The sequence below is a fragment of the Apis florea genome, unplaced genomic scaffold, assembly GCF_048593485.1.
Source record: "Apis florea isolate Af1SG1 unplaced genomic scaffold, ASM4859348v1 contig_3370_pilon, whole genome shotgun sequence".
NCBI classification, from domain to species: domain Eukaryota; kingdom Metazoa; phylum Arthropoda; class Insecta; order Hymenoptera; family Apidae; genus Apis; species Apis florea.
In genome coordinates this window covers 452,640-478,823 of record NW_028256747.1, presented here as the reverse complement: position 1 = coordinate 478,823, position 26,184 = coordinate 452,640, and the positions used below count along the sequence as shown (strand labels likewise).

Sequence of the window (26,184 nt, the reverse complement as noted above, 5' to 3'; positions counted from 1 at the left end):
CGAATGGAACGATTCTGCAAAAATAGAAGATAGAATTTTTGCGGATATTATTGTACAACTATCGTGGAAGTGGATCTCAAAGCACCGCATTTCGTAACGAAGGATAATTTTTGAAATCAATTTCATCGCCGATATTTCAACCGTGTATTTCAACGCGTGATCTGCAAGCTTGGATCGGACAAGGCTTCGTAAAAACTTTGTGCACGGTACACGACGGTATTGGCCAATGAGCACAAACACAATGAAAGAGAATACGAAATATTTGTGAAGGAAATCGGCACGGAGAAAAGCAGCAATCCCTATAAGAAAACGCGGGAGCGTTGGAAATCTCTCAAACTCGAAACCTGTGCCGGGACGGTCACGAATAAGGGGCGAGACATCCATAAACTTACTTTAGACCTCGGGGCTCACGGGGGTTCTGGGTAGGTTTTTCTTTTTACAGGGCCAGGCAGGTGCGAACCGATTTCTATAGTCTTCTCCCGGTAACGGCCGTCTTTCGTGCCAACGGTCCAAGTTTTACGGCGGCTTCCGTTGAACAAATCTTGTCATGTCCAATCAAGGAAAAACGCTTTCATTCTTGGTTCAATCGATGGTTTTACATTTCTTTTTTTTTTTTTTTTTTTTTTTTTTTGCGTCGTTTTATAACAAAATAGAAACGGTTAATCGAAAGTGAATCAAATGCAGAGACATTTCGAAACGTGAAAAAAAGGATGTCTCTTCTCTCTTCTTTCTCTGTTACGGCTACAATTTCGTGAACTGTAGACCTAATCGATTAACGGCTTTGCGCTATTCAAATTGCTTTCATTGGTAGTTGCGCGTGACCACCGCATTTTAAATTGCCTCACAGTCTTCCGCGTAATCGTAACGAATGCGAATGAGAACCTCGATTTTCGGTCCCTCTCTTTTGTTTTCGAAATGTGTTTCATCGCGAGAAGCTTTTTCACATGGTAACGTCTCTCGTGCATGCATGGAAACCGTGATTTTTCTTCACCAATTCTAATTACTTTTTAAATCGTTTAAAAACCCTGTCTATCTAATTGTATCCTATAAACGATTGATCGGTGTTCATACATTCGAAATAATTGGTTAAAGTGGAAAAAAGAAGAAGAAAAAAAAAAAAAATCAAGCGTATACGAGAACAACGATAGGAACGCCGGTGGAGCAAGGACGGTGTACATCCGGCGGAAGTCGAAGGGCGTCAGCTCGTGACGCCAACGCTTGTACGCAGGGCTGAATTAGCTTTGTACCTGGACAGACGCAGGTGAGTTACCAGAACAGGGATATAACAGTACCGATCCTTTCGAAGGATCCTTCTTCGAAACGAACAATAAAAATCGTCCTTGACCGACCACGGTTAAGGTTCAGAATCAAGCGAGGAAATACCTTGTGAAGAATCCTAGAGTAAATTAGATTTTCCATTCCCGTTTAAGGTAATCGCGCCGCTTGTTCATTATTCCCATTCTTCTTTTCAGATTTTTCAATTCAATTTAACCGAAGTTGACGACGAGTTTTTTTTTTTTCATCGATGATCACACACGTACGAGTGATAAAGAAAAAGAGGAAAAGTATATTCTTCTTCGAGTAGATTTGTAATACCAGTCGCACAAAACGATATCGAATTCGACCTTCGAGGTCCTGGCACTCAGGGCAAACCGATACGCATGCAAAATTTCATTCACGTGAGCGTCACGTACGGCTTTACGTTGCAATAACATTCCGAGAATAAGTTGGGGTCCGAAAGTTCGCCGGTTCTTTGTTTCTTGATGTTTTAACGGAATAGGGAACGAATTTACTTTTGAAAAAAGAAAGACTATCCCCTCCCTAATTCGCGTTTTGAATCACCGACGACTTAAAAACGTCGTTTGGTCTTGTTGAAGACGGAGAAGTCGGGACGTAAATTAAGAAACCACAAGCGCGAGTATAAAGATCCGGTTTTTAATATGCGCGACCAACCATTTTGACGAGATACAACTGAATTATTTTCGAGAATCGCAAAATATTAATCGATCTCGAAGATCGATTTGAAACCAACATTGAAATTGCGATTGTACATCACTCGTTCGTGCACATGCCTTCCGTCACGGCGCTGCCTTTCCCACAAACTGAAAATGGATGACACGTGTAGTCGAGGAACTTCCCAGGACGTACTTTCAGACAGCGGAACCGATTCTACGTCGTTCCAAAGAGGCGTATCTTTAGGGTGCATAAATGCGTTTGAACATAAAAAGCGTTTCATCGAAAGAAAATCGAAGTTAAAAGAGAAATCTTTTCCTCTCTAATTATTAACTATTTTCCAGATTACTTTCAACGGGCCAAGATTACCCTTATATATAATTAAACAAATTGCTTAAAGAAAAAAAAGAAAAAAAAAGAAAAGAAAAAGAATTGGTTTCGAATAACACGTGTCGAGCTATGGCTGGAATTAGCCATCGTTTTCGTGGCACGCCACGCTTAATGTGCAATTTAAACTCGAATTTGAAAATATACAATTTTACATTTCGTGTCACGTACCGCTAATTAATTAGCAAGGCATGCGGATGGCGACGTTTCAAAATCGCAATTTTTCCGTTGTAAGAACATGGTTCAATTATTATCAGACAACGAAGCAACCATCACATCCTGAAACGCATTACCCAATTCCATCATTCATTCGAGAAGGAATTCGACAGATGAGAACATCAAGTTTAATAATCTAACGTGTATGCGTGTGTGTGTTTGTGTGCATACGTGCATGTATTCGAAGTAAAGGCAATAATGTCTTATTACGAAATTCGACGAGGAATCGAGAAAAAGTGGTATATCGTCGAGGCACGCGTGAAATTCCCACGCAAAGTATTCTACGCAGAGTATTCTTTCCCGAACGAATTTTCGTGTTCCGTCGCTAATAGATTCGACAAGGATCATCGAGTAATCTTCTCAGGTGAATACGAAACGAAGAAAATGGAATCGACTTCTTTTCCATAGATCTGTAATTAAAATTAGAATCAGAGTTCCTCAAGGTGTATCCATGTTAAGTTAAGTCAGTATAGCGAAGATTGGATTCGTTCGGTTGGCAAAAGAGAGGTGCAAAGCCGAGAAGCCCGACGAGGATATTCGAGAAGGAGCGAGAAGAAGAAGAAGGTAGTTTGGGTATTCGAGAAATATTCGACTCGTCGGCGATCATTGTGGTGACGTCGTGAATTCTTCGAAAAACGAGAGGACAGACCGGCTACGTAGAGGTACATACGAGGCCGAGCCTTCACCTCGATCGCGCGAGGTGTACGCGACGCGCACGTATGTATAGGTAAACGTACGTAGACAGGTACGCGAGCGAAACGATCGGCGAGAGAGGAGAGAAGAGAAGAGAAGAGAAAAAGAAGACAGAAGAAAGAAAAAGAGGGACAAGACGAGACGAGACGAGACACGTGGAATCGTGCAAAACGCAGAAGAGAGAACGGGAGGAAGATGAGAAACGGAGAAGGAGAGGATGTGAAAGGGAAGAGAAAAAGAAGGCTGAGAAGGAGGGAAAAGGAGGAGGCGCGAGAGATCGGTAGAGGGGTCATTGGTTGTTCGTTGCGCACTCTCAACGTATGGGAATCGTTATGGACCGACTATAGTCGTTGGAATGCGTCCTTTTTTCCTTTTTCTGTCTCCCCATATACCTGGCGGGCTACTCTCGCTTCGTTGTGGCGACGACGTTGGCGGTGGCGGTGGCGATGGCGGTGGCGGTGGCTGTGGCGGTGGCGGCAACCACCGCGGCAAACCTCTTGCGGACAATCTCGTTGGCTGGCGACCGGTACAGCCGCGACCGGCCGAGGAGGAAAGGAACCACGATTCGACTTAACGGATCTGCGCCGCCTTCGAACACTGCAAGTCACCAACGCACCGTATAGGTAACCGACAGCCATTGTTAACGGGAAAAGAAAGCTTTTCACGTTAGAAAAGAAGAAGTGAAAATAGAAACTGGAGCTTCTTATTGACAGGAAAGAAGAAGAAGAGGAGAAGGAGAAGGATGAAGAGGAAGAGGAAGAGGAAGAAGAAGAAGAAGAAGAAGAAGAAGAGGACGATGTAATCCCGAACAAAACTTTATCTTTGAAAAAAATCTGCAAAGATCGTTAAGGAGAGAATATAGAAAGAAAAGTTTACGGGTCAACGGTTATAAAACGGAAGAAACAAAAGGGGAATATACGAGACGTCGTGTGGAAAGATCGCGAACTCGCGCAGCAAGAGCCAGAAGAGCGTTCGAGAACAAGGAGAACGAGATGCCGGCGCGAGGAAAAGGTAGACGAGGCAACGCGATAAAGAACGAATCAACCAGGTAGAAGGACAGGGATGCCGCGGTAATGCTCCAAGAGAGCCGGCCAAACGAGAAGACCGGCCAAAGAAGGGAAGAGAGAGGGAGGGACAGAGAAGAAGAGAACGATAGAAAACGGACATAGGTAGGAGGACAGGTAGTCGGGGAAAGAAGACCAAGTGAAGAGCATAGGGGAGAGAAGATACAAGAGAAAAGAGTGGATCCACGAAGGGGAACAGCACGGCAAGGAACGGAATGGAGCGGTGTAGAAAGTAAGAGAGGGGGAGAGGAGAGGAAAGAAGAAAAGAGAGAGACTCGTTCCTCTCGTATATATGTCGGCAGTTCGGTTCGGTGACGTCACGATGTCGATTTGAACGGACCAATGGGCATTCGAAACGAAGCTGAAGAGGTAAAGAGGATATGGAGGGGAGTGGAGGGTGGAAGAGGGCCGAAGGGGCCCCGAGGGGGCCAAGGAGCTCCAGGTTCCGGAGTTCGAGGGGGAAGGGGTAACGCGAAAGGTGCGTGCGGCCCCAGACGTGGGGCGCGGGGCCAGTTGATCAGTGAGTGCGGTAGTGATCTCATCTTGTACCGCGCCAGGTGTGACTCCTCTCTTTCCTCTTCTTTCGATACGAGTCTATGTGCCCTTGGTAAGACGGAGCAAGCAGTAGCGGACTTAAAATTCACGTATCGGTTCGAGCCGTGTCCTCAACACCGAACAACAGGTATGGTACTCTTCTCTCTTTTCCACAAAAAAAGACATTGTTCGCGGCATTGTTCCAAATATTATTCGATACGATCTGTTTAATACATCATAAGTTATAATAAAGATTAAATTGAATTGAATTAAATTAAATTGATAAACAAAAGAAAGATTATTCGTAAAGATAATAATTTCTCTAACTTACGAATATTGAAGATTTAAGATTATTAGGATTCATTGGTTTAGAAATAAAATAAATAAAATTCTGTTGATTCTCGGTAAACGTGACTGACAAGGTCGAGGCAAATGTTGCCGCGTTTGCATTCTTGTCTAGTCAGCTATTCATTTCTTTCCAATCGTCATCTTTCCCAGCTCGAACGGTATTGTGATTCCTCTTTCTTCTTCTTCTTTCTTTTTCTCGAGATATTGCAACTCAAAATTGAAAAATCTTCTCCGATTCCGCATTTACGGCCAATGTTTTTTCTTACTCAGTTCTTTGCGCTTGTCTGAGTCGAGTCTACTCGTTGCCGATTCGCACCGTTTCGCGTGCGAATTTCCTCAGGCCTCTTAGCAACAGGTTGTATCTGACTACCATGGAAAAATGATAGTCGTTCGAACGCTTTTGTTCGTTCTATTCTTCCATATCAAAATATCCTCCGACGCTTTTAATATCATCTTTTCTTTTCAAATTTCCTACGACCAAATATTAGAAAATATACGATCAATGATCAATAAACGTCTACTGCTTCTAATTAAAATGAAATTCACATTTACAATTTTTTTTATTTATTAGTAATTTACTAGTCAACAATGATTTTGATTATTTCGTGTCAAATAAATAAGATTTTCGTACAATTCGATACAATTTATCGACTCACACTTGTTTTCATTTTTAAACTGATATTAGTTCGGGAACACAATTTAATTTACCGTAATGTATATATCATAATACATATCAGTTACATATCAGCGCTCGAACATTTCAAATATGATTTAAAATAAAGGCTTGATTAGTCGTTTTCTTTTTATTTTCAAGAAAAAAAAGAAGGGCAAAAAATTCTTCAATTCTCATAAACATAACTCGAATTTATTTCCATGAACTTGTTTGAATTTTTCTTTTTCGCTAAAGAGCAAAAAATTGTCTTTTCTGCGTCACAGCTTCGACGAAGATCGGCGGCGCGGTAGCGATATGGCATTGCGGAAGCCTGTATCGCGAACGATCTTCAACGTGCCGGCGAATGCATTCAAGATTTGCACGGTAGAGCGAGCGACTGAGAAATAAAACGCACATATGCATACCTGTGTTTGACTGCACCGCGTGTATGGTATCGAGCCGTGAATCCTCCGTTGAGAATGACACCGATCAAGCGGTCCAAGCGGCGGTCGGTCGTCGAATAGCCAATTCGAATATTATTACATTAGGGATATTAGATATTAGATAAAACGAAAATTCTTTTCTTGATCGTTTTTTTCTCCTGGTTTTTAAAAAAAAAATTTTACATTATATTAGAAGATAATAATCAAACATCTACGCATTTCGCGATCATAAATTAATTTGCAAGTTAAAGCGTTTTGTTTGTAAGGTAAATAATGAGACAAGTATCGCTTTACCGTGATCGTTTCCTTCCATCGTTTAAACATTTCTATGAAAAATCTCAATTTTTGTTTATATTCTGTTGTTTAGATTCTATTTTTTTTTTTTTTTTTTTTTTTTTTTTTGCTTAATCTTCATCGACAATTTTCGAATTTAATTAATTGCGCTATTTTCTTATGTTTTTCTTGTTGAATACTTGAATATTTACATTTTTTTTTTTTCTTTTTAAATTTAAATTTTCGAACTCGAATTCGAATATCAAATCTTAAACATTTAAAATAATTAATATTTTCAAATTTCTAATAGATCGAACATTCTCTCGAACAATCAACGAATTAATTTGCTTTCCAGATGACCGAAATTTGCTGGTTGAAAGATGCGATAACAAGAGCGCCAATAAGGGGGAACTAATTTTCGTGATTCTGTGACAAAGAAAAGGGGAAAAGGACGGTGAAGATATTTCAAGAAATAATGAGAAGAAAAAAAAAAAAAAAAAAAGATCCGCGAAATCGTAGAGATGGGGAGGGAGGGGGAGAGCGAGGAGGGCGGGGAGGGGGGGGGCCCAGTCTTCTTTTTCGCGCCTTTCGATCTGTTTTCGAAGCGCGGTCAGGAAAATTAAATCAAGCTCGATAACCACACTTGAAGTGATAATGAATATAAGTGAAGCGACATTAGCCCCGGCTATCTCGAGTACTCGTACAGCTGTGTTTGCGTAAACGATTGGAAGTCGCATTGAAAGCCTGTCTCGTTAGGAAACAAATTTACCATTGGAGTACAGATTCAACTTATTAACGTCTTAACATCGCGATTTTCCATTGGAGGGGTAAGTTGGTGATTTGGAAGACGCGCGTGTCGACGCGGATAACCACGAACGGGATCCCTGATCGTTGCGCAACAAACTAAGGAACGCAGCAGAAAAGTTCTCGATAAAACGTACGGTCAATAAGGCGTATCGTGCAAAGACCCTGTAATGGCTCGACTGGACACGGGACTGTTAATTAAATCGTAAACTGTTAATTAGACCGTTAAACCGACCAGCCTTGGGATACGGGATGCCTAAAATAGCTTTTCGTCGTCCACCAACTATTGCCGATTTTTTTTATTAGAAATCTGTGCTATCAAATTATCCGCGCTAATTCGATCTTTGAAACGAATTATATGATCTTCTTTCTCGCATATTTCGCAAAAGTTTTTTTTCCTTTTTTATCGCTTTTCATGGGAGAGAATGCACGATAATAATAATAATAATAATAATAATAATATAGTTCAGCTGTACCAACCGTGACAAACAAATGGAAAGAATCGAAGGCCGGCTTATCATGAAAGATAGGTACTCACTCGTATTTGCTATAGGTACGTGACGATGGACTTCGCAACTTGGATAAGCTATTCTCTAATAATGAACTAGACTAGAGTTGCTTTTGTCGCTATACGCAGCAGCTTTCAATGGAGGGAAAAAAAAAAAAAAATAAAGAGAATTAAGTTTTAGAAAGTCGGGGATTATTGTTGAATCGAGGCTAAATCTTTCTGGTCAGCCTTCCTGTTACGTCCGATATGAGAGCGGGCCAAAAATAAACCGGCAGTTTCGCAGGTGAGTGTGCCATGGTTTCTTTTCTTTTTTCTTTTTTTTTCTTCTGTTTTTTTTTGATCTTTTACTCCTCTCTTATATAGAATCTTTTGTACTTTCATTCTTACACGTGCAAGGAGAAATTCATGGATCGTTTCTCCTATATGCGATAATCATTATCCAATTTTAAATATGTTCAACGTTAGAGAATGTTCGGTTGTTAAATCTTATTTTTATATTCTCAAGAATTATGGATCAACGAACGAACAGATAGGATAAAACTCGCGTAACAATCTCTTAAGTTATCTCTTGCGAAATTCGATAACGTTCCTAAAACTGACGTATTTTAACCGCATATCAGATTCGATAAGCGTGTTATTTAAATATAAAATTTCTGCCAAATGTGTCCGGTTTTCATATTTTGCAGTTTCTTGAAAAATTTATTATAACATTTTCTACTCAAGATCATGCGCGTATTTAATATCGAGATTGAAAAAATTAAGCAGATAAAGAAATTGGAAGAAGCACGGAAAGCGTTGAACAACTTGATAAAATAGAACCCAGCCACGCGTGCATTGCAGCGTGAGATCATAACTTTCTCCAAATGGAAGTTCTTACGAAACATCGTAGTGGTCTACTAACGGATTGACCGAAGTAAAAGCATTGGATATTACAATCTTTACTGTAACCAGAAAGTTTAAATAAATTTCTTTATTTTAAAATTTTATATCACGACTCGAATGAAATTCAATCCGCGTGATAAGTTGTTTGAATATTAATATCTGAAGCCACTTTGATTGTTGCACGTACATATTAGTAGTCATTTTATTTAATCAATTTGAGCAAAACACTGGTTACAATTTTTACGCGATTTAAACGTGACATTTTCAGAATCTGAAATTTATCTTTGGACACGTACTCGCGGTTTTTTAAGTCGTAATTTTTAATTTAAATCGCGAATCAATTAGTCGGAAATGGACAACTAGGAAACTGAATGATATCGCAAGATGTACGTCTTTGAGTCAAAGTAATTATGACGTAACGACATAATGTCTTGCGCGTTGTACAATTCAGCAAAACCGTATCGCTTCGTTTCATCATATTATAAATTTACATTTTACTTCAAGTAACACACTTTAATCAAAAAAAAAAAAAAAAAAAAAAAAAAAACTATTAATCATATACCTATCGTTTTCTCTGCAAAATTTGATTTTATTTTTCATATCGTATATATTTTAGAAAGAATGACTTTGGCCTGGTAACGAGAGAAGAATTTTCAGATATACACTCGTAGCCTCTGGCTATCCCGAAGGCCCGTCTCACCGACTAACTTTCACTCCGAAATGTCAACGGTTGTGTTTCACTTTTCAAAGCTGTGCGCGTATCAATCAATTCGTGGTTACGCGACAAAGAGACGATTGTTGTAAAGCGGTTTCCGATTTCTCCGTCTTTCTGTTACAGAGTGGGGGACACCATCGACACGTGCATGTCATTATCTGCATCAGGAAATAGTGGCTCGATCAAGAGACATTCTCGTATAAAAGGCGTTAACGATTGATCCATGTCTTGCCGATATTATTTGCAGTATCAAGAAAGATCCGTTATTGTTAAATGGCAGAGCAGGTTTTCAATTCCCGACGATTTCATTGATTTAGATGATCAATTTTCATCGAAATTATTTCTTTATTTATTTAAGACAACAAGAAGATCTTGGCGCGGACATTTTCTTTGGTTATCTAGCTGTATGAGTATTATTCGACATCATAAAGCTAGGTTACCGGAGTTAAGCTCCTCGCCATATCAACTTCAACGATTTTTTTTTGATTTTTCGACTAAATTGATTATTTACAAATTGATGAATCTAAAAATAAATACAATATTTATGTATATTATATTATATTATAAGTAATTTGTTATATATTATAAATAAATATAAATTCTGATAAAAAAAAGAAAAATAAAAAAAATTTTTTTAAAAATCTTTCAAATTTCTAAAACTTAATTATAATTATCATGAAAAAAAATTTTTCTATAGAATTAACAAGCGTTACATTGGAATTACATTGAATATAAAAAAAAGAAAATGTCTAACATGCTTCAAAGATTTTTGTATTCATTCTGCATGAAAATCTACGGGTTAGGCATTTGTAATTACTAGTAGTGTCATTGCCACGTGACTCGATTACCTATTAAGAACATTTCAGAATTTCCAACTTATTCCAATTGATTTCGTTTTTGTATATATAATCATATTTCGTATTCTTAGAAATAATTCTATTAACTTTTATATCAATTCTTGTCGATTAATTTATCTTAAAATAAATTTGATTAAAAATAAATAAAAAGCAAAAATAGTTTTTTTTTTTTTATAAATTCTCAAATTAAAAATATTTTATAATAATAAAATAATTTTTATATTTCAGAAATTAAAATAAGAAGAAAAATTAAGATAATAATTGTAAACAAAATGTTTATGTTTATCTAAGAAAATTATAGTATCAAGTACATGTTTAATAAGATTTAAATTTCATTTCAAATAACGATAAGAAATAAAATTGCAATAAACTATGGGGGCGCCACATACCAATATGTATACAGAAATATGATTATATACCGACTGGATTTTCGAGGTTTTTACAAAACTTTCTTTTTTTTTGTTTAATTACTAATTTATTTACTTACCACTTTTAATTTTTTTTTTTTAACTTCAATTAATGAATTATAATGTTGAAAAGTTATATATAAAAAAAGTTTATATATATATCTATATTTTTCTATATATAATATTCCTATTTCCGATAATTTATTAATTTATTAATTAATAATGCATTTCTTATTATTTTTTTTAACTGCAATAAATATATATGATTCATTATACAAGTATTTCTCTTAAAACTATAGAAATAAAAATTAAATTAAAATAATAAAGAACGAATCAATTCTAGAAATCATACTCACTTATACATAAATTATATTAAAAATATATAATGCATTAAAAATATTTTTAAAACATTAAAAATGTTTCAACACAATGGGATTTCGCTTAAATATAAATAAAAAAAAAAAAACTGTTAGAAAAGAATCGAAAGCTAAAAAATAATATAATATGATAAGAAGAAAATTTTTGCCGCGTAATATCAAACACATGGTTCGATAATATTTGACGATATAATGGTTAATAATTTCTATTTAATATAATCATAAATGATACATTTCAAATTTACATACCAATTGATGATATTCATTGATAGATATGATTAACGGACAAGAAGGGGTTAAGGTAAAAATTATTTATTCACTTGTCTTAAAAATTTTGATATTATTTGCTTTCTTGACTTATAAAACTAAATGCCGGAAGTATCATATTAAAGTGATCACAAAAAAGAACCAAATCAATTTCCATTATTTAATAACAAATATCTATATATTTAAAAAAAAAATTATGCATTTTCATTCTGTAATAGATAAACAATATTGAAAATGTAGATAAAAAATATTTATTAATTAAAAATTATCGAGATGAATTTAAATTTTCCCGGATATGAGGTATCCAAAGAGATAAAAATGTTCTAGAACATTCTAGAACATTCTAGAATTTTAGTGAGTATATAAAAGCAAACCTACTCAACGCGCGTCTTCATTCAATGAACTGCTAGGTGCTCGGTACTGTGTTTATAAATTTTTGAAGTGTATTTTAACGTTGGTTCAACTGAATATCAAGGTATAATTATTTTAAATTAATTATTAAAAAAATATTTAATGTATTTACATAAAATATATTTCCTAAACAATAAATAATTAGTAAATTTATATTGATTTACGTTCTTGTTAAATATTATTTTAAATTTAATAGTTTTATTCAAAAATTAATCTTAATTCTATTCTATTACACTTTTTTATTCGTATAAATTTGTTTTTTTTTAATTGTATCCGGAAATATTATTGCAATATTATTTAATAATAAAATAATATATATCACGTGTAAAAAAAAAAAAAAAAAGAAATGCACGTATAAAATGTTTCATATATAAATTAAAAATAAAAATTTGTGTGTGTGTATGTAGTTTGAAATTGTTAATTGTTTCTTTTTTCTTTTTCTAATAATTTTTTTTTTTTTACAGATGTCAACAGAAATAGAAACAAAAGCAGAAGATGTGGAAACTTTTGCATTCCAGGCAGAGATTGCTCAACTTATGTCATTGATTATTAATACTTTTTATTCGAATAAAGAAATTTTTTTAAGAGAACTTATTTCAAACTCTAGTGACGCTCTTGATAAGATTCGTTATGAATCTTTAACTGACCCTTCTAAGCTTGATAATGGCAAAGAATTATTTATTAAAATTATTCCAAACAAGAATGATGGTACTTTGACTATTATTGATACTGGTATTGGTATGACTAAGGCTGATTTGGTAAATAATCTTGGTACAATTGCAAAATCTGGTACCAAAGCTTTTATGGAAGCACTTCAAGCTGGTGCAGATATTTCCATGATTGGACAATTTGGTGTAGGTTTTTATTCTGCTTATTTAATAGCAGACAAAGTCACTGTTATTTCAAAACACAATGATGATGAACAATATCTATGGGAATCTAGTGCTGGTGGATCATTTACTGTTAGACATGATAATGGAGAAACATTAGGAAGAGGAACAAAAATTGTTTTACATGTAAAAGAAGATCAAACTGAGTATTTAGAAGAGAGTAAAATAAAAGAAATCGTAAAAAAACATTCTCAATTTATTGGTTATCCAATTAAATTAGTTGTGCAGAAGGAACGTGAAAAAGAACTGAGTGAGGATGAAGCTGAAGAAGAGGAAGAGAAAAAGGAAGATGATGGAAAACCAAAAATTGAAGATGTAGATGAAAATGAAGAAACATCAGAGGAAGAAGGAAAAAAGAAGAAGAAAAAGACTATTAAAGAGAAATATACTGAAGATGAAGAATTAAACAAAACAAAACCTATCTGGACTAGGAACTCTGATGATATTACACAAGAAGAATATGGTGAATTTTACAAATCATTGACAAATGATTGGGAAGATCATTTGGCTGTTAAGCATTTTTCTGTGGAAGGCCAATTAGAATTTAGAGCTTTACTTTTTATTCCAAAACGTATGCCATTTGATTTATTTGAAAATAAGAAAAGGAAAAATAATATTAAACTATATGTGAGAAGAGTATTCATTATGGATAACTGTGAACAGTTAATTCCAGAATATTTAAATTTCATAAAAGGAGTAGTTGATAGTGAAGATCTTCCTTTGAACATTTCTCGTGAAATGCTTCAACAAAATAAAATTTTAAAGGTTATTCGTAAAAATCTTGTAAAAAAATGCATAGAATTGTTTGAAGAACTTGCAGAAGACAAAGACAACTATAAAAAATTCTATGAACAATTTAGCAAAAACATTAAATTAGGTATTCATGAGGACAGTTCTAATCGTAGTAAATTGTCAGATCTTTTGAGATATAATACTTCAGCTTCTGGAGATGAAGTCTGTTCTCTTAAAGATTATGTAGGCAGAATGAAAGAAAATCAAAAACATATTTACTTCATTACTGGAGAGAACAAAGACCAAGTTGCAAACAGTTCATTTGTTGAACGTGTAAAAAAACGTGGCTTTGAAGTTGTTTATATGACAGAACCTATTGATGAATATGTAGTACAACAAATGAAAGAATTTGATGGAAAACAATTAGTATCTGTAACCAAAGAAGGTTTAGAGTTTCCTGAAGATGAAGATGAAAAGAAAAAAAGAGAAGAAGATAAAGCTAAATATGAAAATTTATGTAAAGTAATGAAAAATATTCTTGATAATAAAGTGGAGAAAGTTGTAGTTTCAAATCGATTGGTTGATTCACCTTGCTGTATAGTTACTTCACAATATGGTTGGACTGCTAATATGGAAAGAATTATGAAAGCTCAAGCACTTAGAGACACATCTACCATGGGATATATGGCTGCAAAAAAACATCTTGAAATAAATCCCGACCATACTATTATTGAAACTTTACATCAGAAAGCAGAAACAGATAAAAATGATAAAGCAGTAAAAGATTTAGTAATTTTATTGTTTGAAACGGCACTTTTATCTTCTGGTTTTACTTTAGATGAGCCACAAGTTCATGCTGCAAGAATTTACAGGATGATCAAATTGGGACTTGGTATTGATGAAGAAGAATCTGTACCAGAAGAACAAACTACAGAAGAAATTCCTCCTCTGGAAGGAGATACAGAAGATACTTCACGAATGGAAGAAGTAGATTAAACTTAATCTTAATAAATTTAAATATAATGACAATATCAATGTCATTATAATCATTGAAAGACTGCCGAAATAACCACGTTTTATGTGGTATTATTATCATCATATATTTTCATTTTAATTCTCTGTACAATCTTAATTTATCAAAAACATTTTTTGATGCCAAATATTTTGTAATTAAGTTAAATTTACAATAAAATAAAATTTATTATAATGATTATAACTCATTATCTTTACTATATCATTTATCACATTAAATGAAATATAAGATAAAACAAAATAAATATAAACAAAAAATAATTGTTTTATTTATGAAAATTTCAAGAGATAACAATTGAACATTCATATATTTTTTATTTTCTAATATAAATAACCTATTTGACCTACATTTCTATTTAAATGTATTAAAATAATTATTAAATTTAATGTATATTTCGATATACATACATATTTATTATACAATATAGATTCGAATAATTCGATATAAACTTGAACGAAGTTAAAAATAGGAACGTTGTTTATTAATTTTTAACACCACATAGTTCATATTAACTTTATAAAACTAGTTAACCTTATACAAATATTTCACTGATTGTTTTATATTCATTGAGTATGTTAGAATACGCCATCTATTTGAGACTTTTAAAGTGATTGAAAGAAGCTTGTGTTGCAAGTAAAACTCGGTCTTCGCATAAGATACATTAAAAAACAATTATGATGGCAAGCAAAGGTTGGAAGGTCAGTGCATCGGTATAATTGTAAGAAGAATATATGCATATGTATGTATGCGTAGATTAATATATGTACATAATAAAACATGATCAATTTATAAGAATTAAATCTCATTAGGTAGTAAAACCACACGTGCCTTTGATTAAATTTCGTAAAGGTGGGATTCAGAAAGGTAATGTAAAAGAAAAATTACTGAGTACCATCGTTGAAAATTTCAATTGAAAGAGTTCAATTGAAAAAGCCGACTGAAATCCTTGTTATTGGTTAACTACTGCAGATACAACTTCAAATCCACCATCTAAGCACTTAGACTCGGCTATGTTAGAACAAAATAATCCTAGTGCAACGGGACCTAATGTAGTTGTTTTACCAACAATAGAAGATCTTTATCTTCCTGCGCGATTTCAAAGACGACCCATTGATGAGAAAGAAATTGCATATATTAATGTAGGTATACTATTTATTTTACTATTTATAATATAATTAAATTTCTCGTTCTATAATATAAAATTCATTAATAAAAATCATTAAAATATAAATGAGTTTATAATTATAGTGATAATAATTTTTAAATTTGCATATTTTTTTATCTCTATGCATAATTAGAAAAAAATTTATATTAAATGAATCCTTTTTTTATTACAGAGAGGTGGCCCAGAATAAACTCCTTGAATAATTTATAGAACATTATATACTTTAGAAATCATTAACAAACTATTTACTATTAAATTTTTGTGTATAATTTATTCTGTAAATAAATGCAAGTAAAAGAAGTACATATTCTTACTATTTACCTATAAAACAAGGTCTCTCTTTGCTTATGTGACATTGTCTGCTATTTCTGGCTTGTCTTTTGGCTTACTTTTATAACTAACATGTAGAATGTTAATTCTAAATAAAAAAAAAATTGATAAAATTATTTTATTTTTCTGTAATATTTATTCTATTATGTTAATATTAAAATTTATTTAGCTTCTAAATATAAAAAACGTTACGAATTCTTTATAAAATATATTTACATGAATCATTTTTTGTTATCTCATTACGATACAAAAATCAAACAAATTAAATTCATTAAAATGTTTCTTAACAATTAATTATTTAAATGCATTCTTTTGTAGATAAATTAAAGAAAAATATTATGGGAACGAAAGTCAGTAGACACAGCCCTGTTCCATGACAGAAATAGCAGACGACAGTGCGCTGTGACTGTGTCTTCCATCCGCTTTTGCGATCCCTGGACGTAGTTAGTGGAAGATTTACAGTTGTTTTATCTTTTATCGAAATTGCGAGAGTTATACGAACGAAAAATTTACGAATATGGCTGAAATAACAGATTTCGGTCCGAGAAAGACGATTTTTATCTTAGCCATTGTAGCCGGGTGTTTTGCGGTATTATGGCCGAAAATTTTCTATCCAATGCTCACAGCATCTGTCAATCCACATCATATGACCGACAATTCTGGTAAGATTTTATAAAGATATTTTATTTTTAAAAAATAAAGAAGAATGCATAATATATCAAAGTTTTCTAATTTAATTATTTTTACAGTATTATTTATATTGAATTAAGAAAATTCATGATTTAATTTCAATTATAAATTTTTTTTTTAATTATTATATTTTGAATTATTTAATAATTATTTACATTAATATAAATTATATATTAAAATGTTATTTTTTCTTGTTATTAAGTTAAATTTAAAAATGTTTATTAGCATGCTGCGATGTAATCTTTGAAAGTGATGTTACTGCAGCTGATATTATGTATGAAATATGTCAGAATATATTGAAGCACCATCAAATTGATCCAAGAATAAGAGATGCTTTGAGAACTGTAAAATTAACACCACAAAGTGCAAGTTTATGTAGAGAAGAAATTTTAGCTAGATGTGGTATAGATTTATCTACATTTCTTGCTAAAAGAGAACATCTGGAAAAATCTTATAAACAAGTTTTAGAAGAAATAAGATCATTTAATAGTTCTCTTTGTCTTAAAATAAATTTTGGTATACCTCTTTCTCAACTAGGAACTCCACATTTAATCAGATATCATATATTAATGCCACACAGTAAGAATTATAAAAGGTTTTATTCAAAATTTTTAACATTTTAACTTTATTAATAACAGCATGAACTTGAATAAAGTTTTTGTTTTATTATTAATATAATTATATTATTTGAATTGAATTATTGAGGTATTGATTATATTTATTATTAAAAATATAATTATACTATTAAACTAACTAATTATATATGGAAAGCAGATTCAAGTTATCTCTTCTATTTGGCAAGTTGCCAAAAGAGCAAATATAAGTAGAAATGAGTAGATGAGAATAAATTTACTCTATAGATATAGCTTTAAATATATGTAATAAACTCTTTCATTGTAATAAAATAATAATATATTACTAACATTATAATATTGAATTTTAAAATGATAAAATAATTATAATAAAATTTTGAATTCTTGTTTTATATATTTTACATTTTTTTAAATAATACTTAAAAAGATATTTATATTTCTAGATACAATAAAACAAGAACGACGTACACCTCCACATGCAGGTGGTTTACATCCTGCATTAAGAGAACGTGGTAGAGCTATACCTTCTTCTCATATTGTACCAAAGGTTTCAGATAGACCTGATCACATTGTGCCAAAAATGAGACCACCTTTAGGTGGTGCAGGACATGTTGTTCCTGCACCAAAAGGAAGTGGTACTATGGGAATTATTATGCCATTGTATACTTTAGGAATTGTACTTTTCTTCTTATATACAATTGTTAAGGTAAAATATTATTTAAATTTATTCTTAAAATTAAAATTTTAATAATGTAATTATATTATAACTACTAATCTTTGTAAAATTTTGTTAAAAATTATTTTATTAGGTGCTGAGAAAAAATTCGGATAGTGAAATTATTTCAGAATATCCAGGTGCTGCAGCAGAAAAAGAATTTCGAAAAATGGTATTCAGCCCTGAAGCTTTTGCTACTGCAATGACTGGTGGTACAATGAATTATCAGAAGGAAAGATCTCCATCACCACAAAGACCTACTCCTACTTTAGAGGAATTAAAAGACCGTAAGTTTTTTAAATATTTAAAAGACTATTGACCACACTTTATTTACATTATCATTAATGCAGTGTTTTCCTTGAAAGCTAGTTCCTTTAAAGAAATACTGAAAAATAAGGTACATGTTTTTTTGAGTATCTAATCAGATTTTTAAATGGTGTTGCATGATGCAAGGTTTGCACAATTAGAACACACACGTATTTATATCATAAATATAACAAAAAAAATATTAGATTAAAATTAAAAATATTGTAAGTATTCGTGTATATTCTCTGAACACGTTTGATAATGTTATACATGCTGGAACACAAGAAGCGGCAGGAGACATAGAGATAGATCAGCTGAGACGTCGTTTGGTCGAGACAGAAGCAGCCATGGAAAGAATTGTTGTTCAGATGGGCAACATATCACGTTCAGTTATGCATAGTCCAAACCCACAACAAGAATTCAAGGTTTACTAGATTAATTATGAAGCAGTTTATATTTTCAATTCTTTAGTTCTTAGAAATATGCACGTTGTTGTGTTCTGATTGCGTTTCAAATTTTACCTCTCCTTTTGTATATTAAATTTTACGTATCCGTTATAAAATCTTCGATATTTCGCTTTTTCTTATACTTCAATGCTTGTATAACCATATTTAAATTAATGATTATTTTGTATATATTTATCTCTATAAAAAAAGTGCATACTCATATTTTAGCTGAGTGAAATACTCGTTAAAACATTTAAATTGATAAATTTAATTCTTAAATAATTTAGAATTTATAGTTTTTATTTTTACATTTAAATAGTAGATGGGCCTCCAAAGTCCAAAGGCCTGGCAGGGATTGATCGCTCATCTAAGGTATATTCTTTGCCTAAAAGATTTTCTAACAAGAATAACCAACGTCTATGTTAAATTTTTTCCATAAATAACAAAATCTATTTTGTTCAAATATTCTAATATTAAAGAGTTAGTATTGAGATAATATTTAAGACTATTTATAATATGTTATAAGTATAATCAAATCATATTAAATATAAAAATAATCTGTAATGTACTTATATATGTCAAATGTGTGTTTTTTTTTTTTAAATTAATGAATTTAAATGCACGCTTATAAATTATTAGTTATTTTCTTTTATATTATAAACTTTTTTAAATCAATAGCATGATTTTTTTAATCGTTTTTTCGAATGTATGAATCTTTAAGTGTGAATGCTATTTTATATTTTTGAAAGGGATTAAAAAATATTTATTTTTTATTGATTTATAAATATTAACGATTATAATGTAATATTTATATTATAAATTATATTTATATTATATTCAAAATAGATATAATTATATTTTTAAGGAAATAATATACAAGATCTTTTATTTAAAAAATTTAATTTACAGGACAATACCACTGCTCAGGCTGAATATAGTACAGCAGATAAAGTAGAAAACATAGAACATTCACCAACTATTAAAGTTATGGGTATGGAAATGACAGCTAGTTGTGAGAATAAGGGTAGTAGACCTACTACTCCTATAATTCCAATTTCACCAAGGTAATGGAGGGATTTTGGAAAAGATATATTTATTAAAATTTAAATTGTTTTTAATAAATACAATTATTCTGTTTTAGTCATATTGAGAGGGAAAAGACACCACCAAAACCAATATATTTAGAAGGTGCACTTCCTCCACAATGTGAATTGCTTGTAACAGATTCAGAAACTCAAGCTCAGAAAACAGAAGAGGATATAGAGGCACCTGTTGTACTTTCAGGCAAAATGACTCTTTCTCTCATCAGTCTCGACCAAAATACAGCTGTAAGAAAATATTAGAATTACAACAGAATCAAATCTGAATCTGTGGAGCCTTGTTTTATTTGGTGATTTTTTCATTCATTTAATTATTTACTTCTGTATAGATTATTTAACATGAAAATAGCAAATCACAGAAATGATATAAACAATCAAAATTATTATTTTAAAATAATATAATTATTAATTAATCCAAAAATTTAATATTAATATGATGTAAAACATTATTTATCTGATTTGTTTTTTGTGATTTGTTTTAAATATTAATATCTAATTTATGTTCTAAATTGATTATTAATATTTTAATTTTTAATTTTAAGAATGCCTTATATATATATTTCACATTTACATCACATAACTATTAATTGACTATTAATTATACTTAAATAACTATTAATTATATTTTATTATATAATACTTAGTATTTATAAACTTTATTTTCAGTACATATATTATTATTTTCAATTATTATTTAAATTCATATAATTTATTCTATATTTTATTTACTATATTTTATTTACTATATTAGTTTATTCTGGCCACTTTTTCGAAGCTATAGTCATTACATATTTAATTAAATGTAATTTTTATTCATTTTTAAAAATAAAATTGCTAAATATCTTTTTATTATATTAGGAAATTGATGAAGAAGATCAAGAAAAAAATGCAAAAAGTATAAGAATCTTTGATTCAAAAGACACAGCAAAAGTATTAAGTATTAAAAAAAATAATGAAGAGGAAATTGAGAATAAAGATGAAATAAAAGAAATTTACCAAGAAAAACAAATAGAAATGGAAGAAGAGAAACAAAAAAAATATTTAATACAAAACAGGACGGAAATAAAGCCAACTGGATACATTGAAGAAAAAGAAAAGGAAGAAATACAAGGAATTGAAGAAACAAAAGAGATTGAAGAGATAGAAGAGATTGAAGAAGATGAGGAAGAAGTAGAACAATCTGAAGATGAGAAAAAAGAAGAAAACGATGAAACAGAAATAGATAGAGATGATGAAGAAAATGATAAAGAAAATATTAAAATTGAACAATATAATGAAGGAAGTGAAGAAGAAATAGATGAAGAAGAGGAAGAGGAAGATGAGGAAGAAAAAAAGGAAAAGAAAGAAAAAATAGAGGAAAAGGGGGAAGGAGGACTAGAGGAAAATGGAAAAGAAAAAGAGAATAATAATAAAAACATATAAAAAAAAATATATATTTCGTGTTAAATCATTGAAAAATAACAAATATACAGAAGATAATAAAACTTAATAAAAAAACAACGAAATTATAAAGATTTGACGAGGAAAGTAAAATTAAATAGATTAAAGATAAGGATTAAAGATGAGGATAATGGGTTGCCTTACAATGAAAAGACAGTTCAGAATAAAAAATAAAAATTATAATGACAAACATTTGACTAAATCAGTGTTTACCAATCTTTAAAATTTATGGATTACAGTAACAACAAAATAATTGATAAAAATAATCATGAATGATACAGATCTTGGTTAAAGCACTGCCAAAGACCTAATATGATATAAGACTCGAATTTATTCTATGATTACATTATCGCCTATTGTATCTTATATTTCATAGAATCAAAAATTTACTAATCAGAGGGGCCAAATAAGAGGCAGTGTATTGTTGCACATGTCTGATTGAGTCATTGTATAATGATGATCACAGAATTCAAGTACAGTCAATAGGCACTAAATAATTACTGATATAACTCTGATATTAATTCTATATTATTGGGTATGATGATTGGCAAGCACTGATCTATAATGCTTGTACACATACCAATTATTTGAGTTTAGTTCCATTTTGAATTTTTTTATTTATACAAATTTTTTGTTCATTTTTTATTTAATTTTATATGCAATTTTCTGTGCAGTATTTGAGTTATATGAATTATATTTAGACTAGAATTTTTTAATAATGTAGTTTATAAAACTATTTAGTATGTAGCAATGTCATTTTCATACCTATGTTTAATTGTGCAGTTTCCATATTAAATATAAATATCCATCATTTTACTTGCTACACTTTAAAATGTTTGTTATGTATATAAAAAGGAAAAAAAAAAACAAAATACAAGTTGAAATCATACTCAGTGTTGTGTAAAAATAAAAATTAGTTTAATTGCATGATCTTCCATGATAATGTTAAAAATGAATAATAATATTTAAATCATTCATCTTTTAATAGTTATTATGAGATGACATTATTAATACTACTGTTATATGATGTCTATATGAGTAGATAATGTTATAATTGTGATCAAATATATTTTAAAATATTTTTACGTGAAAAATGTCGAATTACTGCATTTTTTGTAATATGTATTACTATTGAGAAAACGCAAAATCATATAAATATTTACTCTTTATAGTTTTAAAATTATGCCTAGTATAAATAAACATTTTAAGAATATATTTCATTTAAAACAAATTTAATGCAATTATTTCATATAAATTTAATAAAATATTAATTAAATAAAAATTGAAAATCAATGGCACTCTCTAGAGTGCTGTAATGAAACAAATGAGGTAAAAAAAATAAATAATAGGAGAAAGATAAAAATAGAATAAGAAATGACTATCTTTAACAATATTAAAAAGATGATGCTGATTTTCAATTCTTATTCTCTATTTTTCTTCTATTATTTGCTTTCCTCAATCCTATTTTGGTTCATGATACTCTAAAGATGGCGCTAATTCCACAATTTTTTAATTTATCTTTGTTTTTCTTACTATTTATTGTCTTTGTCGATATTAATTTCATCCATATATTGTAATATAATTGTATAGAGAATTATATTACGTATATGCTACACATACGCACGCATATATCTATATATATATATTGTATATATACATTTATACAATATCAGTTTTCCATCATGTATCACAATTAAATTACTTTGTAATCTCTATGTATTTTGTGCCTACAACTTAATAAACAATAAGATTTATTTAATGTTTTTTAAATCATAATATTTTTATTAGTGCAAGTTCTGTGATAGTTTAACAAATTTAAAATCAAAACAGACTTTTATTTTAAATTATATATGGCTAACCTATAAAAGGTTATTTCAATTTATAAATAAAGGAATAACACAAAATTTTAATTGAAGAATTTAATAATAATCTTAAGAATGAAAGGAAATATATTTTCTTTTATGATATAAATTCATATATATTATTATAAAATTATAATTTTTCGTAATATAATAATCGTAATAAAATCTTGCGTATAAATATGTACTTCTACATATTTAACTTGAAATTTTATTATTTTAGTGCATAAATGCAATAAATGAAAGTGCGACATTTTTTTGCGGGTATCCTTATAGGCATTCCTATTGGGATCACCTTTTTGGATACGGTTGGTTACATAGCTAAAGTAGAAGGAGTTTCTATGCAACCAACTTTGAATCCAGATGAGAGGAATCCAGATTATGTTTTTTTGAATCGCCGAGCAATTCGCACCCAAGATATTCAACGCGGTGAAATAGTAACTGTTAAATCTCCAAAAACTCCAGAACAAATTTTGATTAAACGTGTTGTGGGACTTTCTGGAGATATAGTACGCACACATGGGTATAAATCAGATATTTTTCAGGTATTTAAATTAGTTATCTTATTAAATTTAATTTATAAGAATTCATGAAGAGAATATATTTATATTTGCTTAGGTACCAGAAGGTCATTGTTGGGTAGAGGGAGATCATATTGGACGATCTATGGATTCTAATACTTTTGGACCTGTTTCTCTTGGGTTAATAACAGCAAAAGCTACTTCCATAGTCTGGCCACCTAGCCGTTGGCAATATCTTTATCCTTCCATGTCAAATCATAATTTTCCATTAAATTCACCAAGAATACCAAGATAAAATTTGTTATAGAAAAAATGAGAGCTGTTAGTTTTGTCAAAAGATTACAATGGGATTTACCTGGTACTGTGTGTAGACATGGATTAACAATAGGAGATGTTGATAATGATGGTGATAATGAATTAGTTGTTGGTACTGCAGAAGGAGAACTTTATATTTTTAAAGTGAATTTTTTATTCTTCAGTAACAAAAATTATTAAAATATATATTTTAAGTATTTTTATTTTTATTATTATATTATAGGGATCAGAATTATGGCAAAAAATACCTGGATTAGGTCTTATTACTAGTGTAGCAATAGGAGATATCTTTAATTATGGACGAAATGCATTAGTTGTAATATGTGGAGATGGTTGGGCACATATTTTTTATAGTCCAAGATCTGTTAATCCTAATATTGTTAATATAAGTTCTACTCAATTAAATAAAGAAACAATTGATCAAGATAACATAAAACATAGTAAGTTCATTTTTATTGTATCATATTTAAAATTAAATTTATTGATTTGTTATTGAATAAAAATTATAGGTCATGCAAGTGTGGATGTTATAACAAGTGTTAATATGACAAGTTCCTCAAGTTTAGATCAAATAGATGGTAACAATGAATTAAATGAATTATCTGGTAAAATGGAGTGTGTGCATGTACAAAGAATTCCAACCAACACAAAGATGATTTTAATAGCAGATGTTGATAAAGATGGTGCAAATGAGATGATACTTGCTTTGACTGATCGTGTAGTTAGATCTTATAGATGGTCAAGTAATTTAGAATTAGGAAGAGGAAAACTAGTTGGATTGAACAAATGGGAATGTGCAAATCAAATAGGAACTGTCACATTACAGGTATAATAAATAGAAGATAAATTTTAATTTGTAATAATAATGTATTTTAATTTTTATTTAGCATATGGCGGATGGAACACCAACTTTATTAGTTGCTCAACCTGGTGGAACGTTCATGCGAATTAAATGTAATCCAGAAGATTGTCATTTAGAAGATGAAACTGATCATAAAAGTAATGAAACAGAAGCAAGCTGTGTAGATTATCAAACATTGGGAATATCAAGAATGCGCAATCAAAATATTTCGACAGAAATCATCGGAGATTTGGAATGTATAGTAGAGAATAAGGTGTCAAGTTACGAATTCAAAGAATCATGTAAATCGAATGTTTTAAATGAAATTCAACATAGTAAAAATTTAAAATCTGTCTCGTTAGAATCTAAAAAAAATAATTCACAATTAGAAACAAGAAAAAGTACTATGGAAGGGCATAGAAAAAATTCAGCGGTAGACAATTCAAAAATGATAAAAATTTCTGGAACTTGTGATCTTTCTAATCGAGATCAAGTTGACGGTAATATTTTGGGAGGCAACGTAATTCTTGGTGATTACGATATTAAGACGGAAAAAGATTCTTTATTACCTACATATAAGCATTTTTCGTGTCGAGATAATAGCAATAATTATAATAAAGAAGAATTAAAAGGAAAGAATAAAATCGAAACTGATGCGAACATACAAAATAATTCTTTTCAAGGAAAACCTTATGCTCTTGCTACTTTAGATGGGACAATAATGCTGGTTAAAGATGAAGTCATTGTATGGTAAGATTGTAAAATCGCTAATTTAATAACAAATCGTATAGATTATACGATTTTTTTTAGGTCGATGCAAGTAGATCATCAGATATTCTCTTTATGTCGATTAGATGTAACTGGTGATGGTTCTGATGAGATAGTAGCTTGCGGATGGGATGGACAAACCTATATTTTAGATCAACAACGTAATAGTGTACGTTTTCAATTTGAAGAACCAATTAGAGCATTTTGTACTGGTAATTATAATGTTACTCCCGGATTTCCGACACCTTGCCTTGTATATAACAGTTTTAATAATAAGGTAATGTTATTATTGTAAATAGTTGTAATATATAAAATAATCAATAAAATTACAAATATTAATTTTTGCAGATATTTCTTTATTATGACGTTACACTTCCAAGTATGGTTACTAAGCCTTTGAATCCCATAGAGAAACTTGACTTCGAAGAAAAGGAAATTTTAGACAATCTTCTAGGAAACTGTAGTGATATGGAGAAACAACAAAAGATGCGAGAGTTGACAGAATGGTTATTATACGGTATACCTTAAAAGATTTGATGCTGTAAATTATATAAAGAACTATAAATTATATAAAGAATTATATAAAGAAAAATATATGCAGATTCTTATATTTCCTTTTTTTGTTCTTTTTCTACATGATATTAATATA

General features: G+C 30.7%; 6 protein-coding genes and 2 long non-coding RNA genes across 17 annotated transcripts; 6 read left to right on the top strand and 2 right to left on the bottom strand.

Annotated features, from left to right (window-relative positions):
- Positions 1 to 4,395: 4,395 nt before the first annotated feature.
- LOC100872652 (uncharacterized) lies at positions 4,396 to 9,860 on the top strand. 3 transcript variants are annotated; one of them, XR_015293358.1, is made up of 3 exons: positions 4,764 to 4,995; positions 6,919 to 8,158; positions 9,596 to 9,860. XR_015293358.1 is itself a non-coding variant. In XM_086912228.1 (2 exons), exons 1-2 carry the CDS (start codon positions 4,656 to 4,658, stop codon positions 9,673 to 9,675), a joined length of 420 nt encoding a protein of 139 aa, XP_086768354.1. In that variant the 5' UTR covers positions 4,396 to 4,655; the 3' UTR covers positions 9,676 to 9,860. The 3 variants fall into 3 exon arrangements, 1 of the variants encoding a protein (XP_086768354.1); XM_086912228.1 differs by lacking the exon at positions 6,919 to 8,158 and having other exon boundaries at positions 4,396 to 4,995; XR_015293359.1 differs by lacking the exon at positions 4,764 to 4,995 and having other exon boundaries at positions 7,921 to 8,158; positions 9,374 to 9,860.
- On the bottom strand, positions 5,036 to 5,308 carry LOC116414610 (uncharacterized). The gene is made up of 2 exons (XR_015293361.1): positions 5,179 to 5,308; positions 5,036 to 5,070 (listed from the first exon to the last, which is right to left on the bottom strand). It is a non-coding gene; the product is annotated as an uncharacterized LOC116414610 (long non-coding RNA).
- Positions 8,927 to 10,983, bottom strand: LOC147656988 (uncharacterized). Its single transcript, XR_015293360.1, has 2 exons — positions 10,817 to 10,983; positions 8,927 to 9,995 (listed from the first exon to the last, which is right to left on the bottom strand). It is a non-coding gene; the product is annotated as an uncharacterized LOC147656988 (long non-coding RNA).
- A 730-nt stretch (positions 10,984 to 11,713) lies between these two features.
- Positions 11,714 to 14,629, top strand: LOC100872224 (heat shock protein 83). The gene is made up of 2 exons (XM_003694884.4): positions 11,714 to 11,855; positions 12,256 to 14,629. Exon 2 carries the CDS (start codon positions 12,256 to 12,258, stop codon positions 14,407 to 14,409), a length of 2,154 nt encoding a protein of 717 aa, XP_003694932.2. The 5' UTR covers positions 11,714 to 11,855; the 3' UTR covers positions 14,410 to 14,629.
- A 68-nt stretch (positions 14,630 to 14,697) lies between these two features.
- On the top strand, positions 14,698 to 15,911 carry LOC100872340 (alpha-ketoglutarate dehydrogenase component 4). Of its 2 annotated transcripts, XM_003694885.4 has the most exons (4): positions 14,698 to 15,144; positions 15,256 to 15,310; positions 15,416 to 15,585; positions 15,784 to 15,911. In XM_003694885.4, exons 1-4 carry the CDS (start codon positions 15,121 to 15,123, stop codon positions 15,799 to 15,801), a joined length of 267 nt encoding a protein of 88 aa, XP_003694933.1. In that variant the 5' UTR covers positions 14,698 to 15,120; the 3' UTR covers positions 15,802 to 15,911. The 2 variants fall into 2 exon arrangements, with proteins under 2 accessions (XP_003694933.1, XP_086768355.1); XM_086912229.1 differs by having other exon boundaries at positions 15,416 to 15,803.
- Positions 15,912 to 16,306: 395 nt separating this feature from the next.
- RIC-3 (RIC3 acetylcholine receptor chaperone) lies at positions 16,307 to 22,985 on the top strand. 5 transcript variants are annotated; one of them, XM_012488283.3, is made up of 8 exons: positions 16,307 to 16,603; positions 16,857 to 17,210; positions 17,668 to 17,930; positions 18,034 to 18,226; positions 19,011 to 19,063; positions 19,601 to 19,755; positions 19,833 to 20,019; positions 20,650 to 22,985. In XM_012488283.3, the coding sequence occupies exons 1-8, from the start codon at positions 16,459 to 16,461 to the stop codon at positions 21,211 to 21,213; spliced, it is 1,914 nt and encodes a 637-aa protein (XP_012343737.2). In that variant the 5' UTR covers positions 16,307 to 16,458; the 3' UTR covers positions 21,214 to 22,985. The 5 variants fall into 5 exon arrangements, with proteins under 5 accessions (XP_012343737.2, XP_031773192.1, XP_012343738.2 ...); XM_031917332.2 differs by having other exon boundaries at positions 19,833 to 20,081; XM_012488282.3 differs by lacking the exon at positions 19,011 to 19,063 and adding an exon at positions 18,531 to 18,670 and having other exon boundaries at positions 16,322 to 16,603.
- LOC105735845 (mitochondrial inner membrane protease subunit 2) lies at positions 22,762 to 23,936 on the top strand. Of its 3 annotated transcripts, none has more exons than XM_086912226.1 (3): positions 22,762 to 22,878; positions 23,367 to 23,635; positions 23,709 to 23,936. In XM_086912226.1, the coding sequence occupies exons 1-3, from the start codon at positions 22,839 to 22,841 to the stop codon at positions 23,904 to 23,906; spliced, it is 507 nt and encodes a 168-aa protein (XP_086768352.1). In that variant the 5' UTR covers positions 22,762 to 22,838; the 3' UTR covers positions 23,907 to 23,936. The 3 variants fall into 3 exon arrangements, with proteins under 3 accessions (XP_086768352.1, XP_086768353.1, XP_012343721.1); XM_086912227.1 differs by lacking the exon at positions 22,762 to 22,878 and adding an exon at positions 22,959 to 23,099 and having other exon boundaries at positions 23,314 to 23,635; XM_012488267.2 differs by lacking the exon at positions 22,762 to 22,878 and having other exon boundaries at positions 23,212 to 23,635.
- LOC100871860 (KICSTOR complex protein ITFG2) lies at positions 23,924 to 26,145 on the top strand. Its single transcript, XM_003694881.3, has 6 exons — positions 23,924 to 24,070; positions 24,150 to 24,366; positions 24,436 to 24,752; positions 24,814 to 25,517; positions 25,578 to 25,812; positions 25,884 to 26,145. The coding sequence occupies exons 1-6, from the start codon at positions 23,924 to 23,926 to the stop codon at positions 26,061 to 26,063; spliced, it is 1,800 nt and encodes a 599-aa protein (XP_003694929.1). The 3' UTR covers positions 26,064 to 26,145.
- Positions 26,146 to 26,184: the final 39 nt, after the last annotated feature.